The 6,408-nt window shown below is 41.7% G+C and overlaps 1 protein-coding gene across 1 annotated transcript; it reads left to right on the plus strand.

The window, feature by feature from the left end:
• The first annotated feature begins 429 nt into the window (after positions 1-429).
• On the plus strand, positions 430-6,135 carry LOC135932168 (interferon-induced very large GTPase 1-like). The gene is made up of 3 exons (XM_065469545.1): positions 430-478; positions 1,258-1,292; positions 1,402-6,135. Exons 1-3 carry the CDS (start codon positions 430-432, stop codon positions 6,133-6,135), a joined length of 4,818 nt encoding a protein of 1,605 aa, XP_065325617.1.
• Positions 6,136-6,408: the final 273 nt, after the last annotated feature.

Consider the following 6,408-nt stretch of genomic DNA (forward strand, 5'->3'; position numbering starts at 1 on the left):
AGGCCAGGTGCAGCTCTGAACTTCACCGATGGGAGGAGGAAAGGCTGCTGGGTTGGAAGGATGAACGGTCAGACGGCTGGTTGTAGGAAAGTTAGCTGAATTACGGTGGGAAGGAGCGAAGGTGAGAGGACCTGGCAACCCGGTGCCGAGGTTAGCTGTGGTGTTTATCAGAGGACGAATGAGTGGCTGAGAACCTAGCATCCCGGTGCTGAGGTTACCTGTAGTGTTTAGCAGAAGAGGAAAAGGTGGCTGAAAACCTGGCATCCCGGTGCCGAGGTTAGCGGCGATCCAGAGTGGAGCTCTACCGAGAGCTTTTACTGGGAGGGGATCGTCCTCTAGTAGCATTTCGGAGGTTGTAGTTTTGTGGGGAAGGGGAAGCGACCGAAGCCACTGTATTGTTGAATGGAGCAGAGAGAGGAGTTCCGCGGAATGCGAATGGCAGACCTGATGGCTGCGCGTCGAGGACGGCTGCTGGAAGGTGCACCGGATGGGCCGGCTATAATTGGGCACTCTGTGGTGGCTCCACTAGGAAGATCAGTTTGTTGATCCCGAACTGCCTGGGGAAAATCAGGTGGAGATGGACTGAGGTCTTGGTCCGATGGGCTGAGCGACGTTGGATCCATGGTGATGAGCCGAAGGATGAGTAGGAATCAAGCTCTTAGAATTACCGACGAGGCGTGTTCGCATGAAAATGAGAACAGCAGGTATTAGAGAAGGGGGGGGGGGGGGTTATAGGCTGAGGGGACGTGAAGGAGGAGTGGTCCCGCTCCTCAAATTCAGATGATATCTCCACTTAAGGGTTGCGATCACACACGTTATTAGAAAATTCAGCACAGGTGTTATGCAGTTGATGAACTGCTTTGAGTGGTCGATAAGACTAGAAATATGTTATAGTATATAAATGTCAGTCAAATCATTTCTAAAATAGTTTACTGTCTTCTCACTAAAATACAAAGCAAGACCTTTTCAATCTGTTATTATATATGTCAGTGGTATTGACCTGATAAGCTAAATTTTAGGGTAATGCATTTACTCTTTCAGAGTGGTCCAGTGGGTGAACACATTGATGACCAGGAGAGAAAACCAGGCGATAAATCTTTAGAATCATCCAAAACTAATGACAACGGTAACATTTTTCATTATACAGTAACACAAAAATCGTAAAAATATAAACAGCCGAGTTAATGTTTTTGAAATAATTTGCAGCAACATGCACTGAGTATAATGCATTTGAATCTGGTTTATGCTGTCCTGCAGAAACCACAGACGGTTACACGAGTGGAAACAAGAAGGTAGGAGAATAAACGTTTATTCAAAAGATCAAAATTAGTATTTACTCTGTTCTGCCACATGACAATGAAATTTGATTACATATAGTACCTCTTTATTTGTTATTTGTAGAAGCCGAGTCAGACAGAAACTGAGACACTGCTTGAGAGACTTCACCTTCAAGATAAAGTTCAACAGAAGTTGTCACCAGCAAATTTTCTTCAAATACATGTACCTGGGAAACACATGGACCACGTGAAATCTGAAAAAGATCTAGCTCATACTTTTCTCCACAGGTTGATAATGTTGGACTACAGGGCCAGATATATTCCTGTAAGACCACACAGTCCTGAGGTGACTACAGTGTTTGATGACACTGAGATAGATTACAATGATCTGGAGTATTTCTTGAAAACCAGTGTAGACACAAATGACAAAGAGAGGGAAGAGAATGCTCTTGTGCATCCAATGGACATTCAGATGGCAGTATTTCACTGTTCAGACAGCTTCCTGAAACAGATGATGATTACAAAACTCTCTCAGTGTCAGTATGCCTTACCTTTGCTTGTTCCTGATCCAGTCACAAAGGAGATTCAGTTTCCTCTGTGGACTTTCAGAGAAATAACAAAAACCTGGAAGGTAACACAAATCAAAGATGGCTCAACGATCATCACCATGAAGAGTGTTCCAGTCTACAAAGCTGAAACACCCTTGGTGTCATTTTTTCGCCTGGGTTCTTTGTCAGTGTCTAAATCTCAGCTGATGAACAATTTGATCAATGACCGTCACGACACCTTCTTCCACAGAAACTGCCCAGGAAACAGCCAGTCTTGCTGTTTGATGGATGGTGTGGCAGAGATTGCCTGGTACTGCCCTGCTGGAAAACCCAATGATGACTTCAATGACTGCATTGCCTTTTGTAATCTTCATGGTGATGCTCTGTTGACGGAAAGACAGCGTGACATACTGATTCAAAAATCCTCCATCAATATTTTTGTTTTGGAATCTCTGCCATGCAATGAAGAAAGTCGATCACTTATTTCTTCTCATTTTAAGTCTCAGAAGCCTCTTGTTTGTTTAACTGTTGATGACAGTCGTGATGTTGTCAAGATAAAAAATGGGAAGTACACAATAGGCCTTAAAGCTAAAAACCACTCAGATGTATCTGAACAGCTAAAAAAGATCATCCGAGAGGTTTTGTCTTCTCTTGATGGTCCCATCTTGAAACCATCCTTCCAGCTTGAAACCATGGCTGAGCTCTCTGGAATCAGAGTGGATGAAACTGACCCAGCCTGTCAAAGAGGGAAATCTGCTGCTATGGAAATAATCAATCTGCTTAAAAAGGATAACTTGGATGTCTCAAAGATCAAAGATGAATTTCTTCCTTGTCAAGGCCAACTGTGGCATCAGTGGAGCAAAATACACAAACACAATACACTGTTTCATCTCACAGGAAACATTGAAATGGAGAAAAGTCAAAAGCAACAAGAACTGATGAACATACGTCAGAAACAATGTGCTGCTTCCTGCAGTAAACTGATGCAGTTGTTCACTGGAAGTCTCTCGTCATTGCCACCAACAGTCAGAGAGTATTTCCTAAAAGGGATGCAGATCTTCATAGATACTCTCTGCACAGATTATCTTTCTTCAATTCTCAAAAGTTTTGATGAAAAGTGGTCTGAGGTCTTGGCTTTGAAGAACAAACGGGACGAAGCTCTGTTATTAAAAACAAAAACTGAACTTGATGACATATCAAAGAAACTTCAGTCTGCAACCTTTGGTTTGGAGCACATCTTCAGAGAAATGGGACAGATCTATGAAGCCCATAAAACAACACAAAGAGAGAGCAGACACACTGACTGGTCTAAATACCCTGAGCTGGCTGCACAGCTGATGATATCAGGACACCCGATGGAGCTGATGGATGGTGATGCAGGTCATGTGCCTTTAACATGGATCTCCGGTCTTTTAGAAGAAGTCATCAAGAAACTGGGGGACCAGAGAATTTTTGTGTTGTCAGTTTTGGGCCTACAAAGCAGTGGAAAATCAACAATGCTGAACACCATGTTTGGGCTGCAGTTTGCAGTGAGTGCTGGCAGGTGCACCAAAGGTGCCTTCATGCAGCTGCTCAAAGTATCAGAGGAAATGAAGAAAGACTTGAAGTTTGACTATGTTCTAGTGGTGGACACTGAAGGACTGCGTGCTCTTGAGGTAGAAGGTAACAACACTCTTCATCATGACAATGAACTGGCAACACTTGTTGTTGGTCTGGGAAACCTGACACTGATCAACATCTTTGGAGAGAATCCGTCTGATATGCAGGACATCCTGCAGATTGTTGTTCAGGCTTTCATGAGGATGAAGGGAGTTAAACTTTCTCCCAGTTGTGTGTTTGTTCACCAGAATGTCACAGATGTTGCAGCAGCAGAGAAAAACATGGATGGAAAGAGACGCCTGCAGGAAAAACTGGACCAGATGGCCAAACTAGCAGCCAAAGAGGAAGTTTGTGATGCAGAGTGCTTCAGTGATGTCATTGAATTTGATGTTCAGAAAGATGTGAAATACTGTGCCCAGCTGTGGGAGGGCAGTCCACCCATGGCTCTTCCAAATCCAGGTTACAGTGAGAGCATCCAGGAAGTGAAGAACACCATCCTCTCTAAAGCTTCAAAGTCTGATGGGATCACTCTCTCACAGTTCAAAACAAACATCCAGGACCTGTGGACTGCACTGCTGACTGAAAATTTTGTTTTCAGTTTTAAAAACACACTTGAAATTGCAGTGTACAGAAAACTGGAAGTCCAGTATGGGAGCTGGACCTGGACCCTGAGGAGCAACATGTTGACTATTGAAAACCAACTTCATAACAGAATTGAAAATGGAAAACTTGATGAGGTTGAACAATCTTATCTTTTTAAAGAACCAAGGAAAGCATATGAAGAAGTCATAAAAGAAATGACAAAGTACTTTGAGGATGACAAAGACAGAGAGATCTTGACTCAGTGGAGAGAACGATTTGAAATCAAAATTAAAGAGTTTCATGATGAACAGGTGAAAAAAGTGAAAAGAAAACTGGATGGAGTTATCCAACAGAGGAAAGCTCATAAAATCATTGATGATAAGAAATTAGAGTTTGAGAACAAACTGCTACAGAAGAGCAAAGAGCTCGCTCAGAAACTGAAGGATAAAGCCAAAGATGAAGAAGAGCTTCAACGACAGTTCAGCTCTGTTTGGAGTGGCTGGGTTACTGAATTAACAGCAGATATAAAACCTGCTGAAGAAATTAACTTGGAAAAAGATCAGTTTATAATCCTAAAAGAACTTGGTTTTGAGCCAGCTCTCATAGATAAATGTAAAAGAAGTGGCAGATACAAGAAAATATTAACGCTTGGTGATTATTGGGATTATATCATTGCAAGTGGACAAAAATATCTCAGAACATTAGCTAATATTTATCAAAAATACACATCACTTGGTGCTTTCTCTTATGAAGAGCAACAACAGATCCGTTGGCTCATTAGCAAAGCTGAAAAAGACTCACTTGATGCAATCAAAAGCAAACCTGTAGTTTCAAGAGGCTACTCAACAACTTATTTATGTGAAATGGCCAATCACGTAAAAATAGAATTGCAGAAATTTCAGTCAGAGAAGAAATACACCTTGAGGAAAGAATTTAGAGTTGATCTCTTGCTGTATGTGTTCTACAGGGCAGAAAGTTGGCTTGAGGAGTCACACAAGAAATCTAAAATGAATAATGATCCACTCACTTATTTAGAAAGCAAGAAAACACATTATTACACAACTTTTAGAAGCTTTTGTAAAGAAAACTCATCTGCTGTTGTACTTGGAGAACTGATCTGTGAGAAGCTGAAAGCGTCCACTCTTGAGGCTGTCTGTAACAAGACTGCCATTGATCTCGCTGGAAAGATGAGGTGTAATTTCCCAGCATTCAGTGGGAACAGACTGAACTTGGAGAAACATGTGTTGAAGTCACTCGCTGAGAAAGAAGACTTTGATGATTTCATCCTGTACATCACAAATCCAAGGAGACAAACAGAAGCTTTCATCAAAACAGAGGTTGAGAAGCACATCTTCAAAGATCACACAGATGTAGCTGTGAATGTACTCAAGAAAAATGTTGATGACATCAAAACAACCTTGAGTCAGGCTTTATTTACTGCAACACAAAAGGTCAAAAATCAGAGAGGAAACACAGACATGTGGATGAAGGAATTTTCTAATGTCCTAAAGCACGAGCTGAAATTTGACAACATTTGTTTTGAAAACTTCAGTGACATAAATTATTTGTATTTCCTCAATGAAGAGATTAAAAAAGGAGTTATATCCATCACTGAGCAGATGAGCAGCCTCTCCCTGGATAAGCTGAAGGAATTCAGACTGAGGGCTGATGAAATCCTCATAGATCAGCTTTGTAACTGCTGCTGGGTAAAGTGTCCATTCTGTGCAGCTGTTTGTACCAACACCATGAAAGATCACAGTCCTGATGACCACAGCACTCCTTTTCATCGTCCCTCTGTGATCAGAGGGGAGCACTGGGGACATACAGGCGAGTTTGGCATGCACTTCTGTACAGAACTGGTTTCAAGTAATTACTGGTTTTACCCTTATCATTACTCAGGGAAGTCCATTCCGTGTAAACAGTACAAAAGTGCTGGCTCACAGTATTGTACCTGGAGAATCACCCCTAATGGATCTAATCTGGCATACTGGAAATGGTTTGTGTGTCGATTTCAGCATGAACTCGAGAAGCACTATAACTTTAAATTCCAGGGCAGACGAGAGATTCCTCATCAGTGGAAAACAGTCTCTAAATATGATGCCATTAAAAGTCTGGGTGAAATATATTGAGTTAAAGAAACTACAAACTTATAGAAAATGACCAAACTGGTTTCTTTGCAAATCATAACTAAAGCAGATTTATCTTGCTTTTATAAATGATCATTGATTTTGTCTGTGATTGAGATATGAAAGTGAGTAAAGATGCTGAACTGTAAAATGATGCAAAAAAACACTTGTAGCCAGACTGGGCTAGCCGGGGAGGCACAGGGCCATGACACTTTGACTTCAGCAGCAAGCAGGCGCACCGAGGGCTCTCGTGCTAACTTTATAGAATTTCGAAAA

The sequence above is a fragment of the Pelmatolapia mariae genome, linkage group LG22 (genome assembly GCF_036321145.2).
Source record: "Pelmatolapia mariae isolate MD_Pm_ZW linkage group LG22, Pm_UMD_F_2, whole genome shotgun sequence".
Taxonomy (NCBI): Eukaryota; Metazoa; Chordata; class Actinopteri; order Cichliformes; family Cichlidae; genus Pelmatolapia; species Pelmatolapia mariae.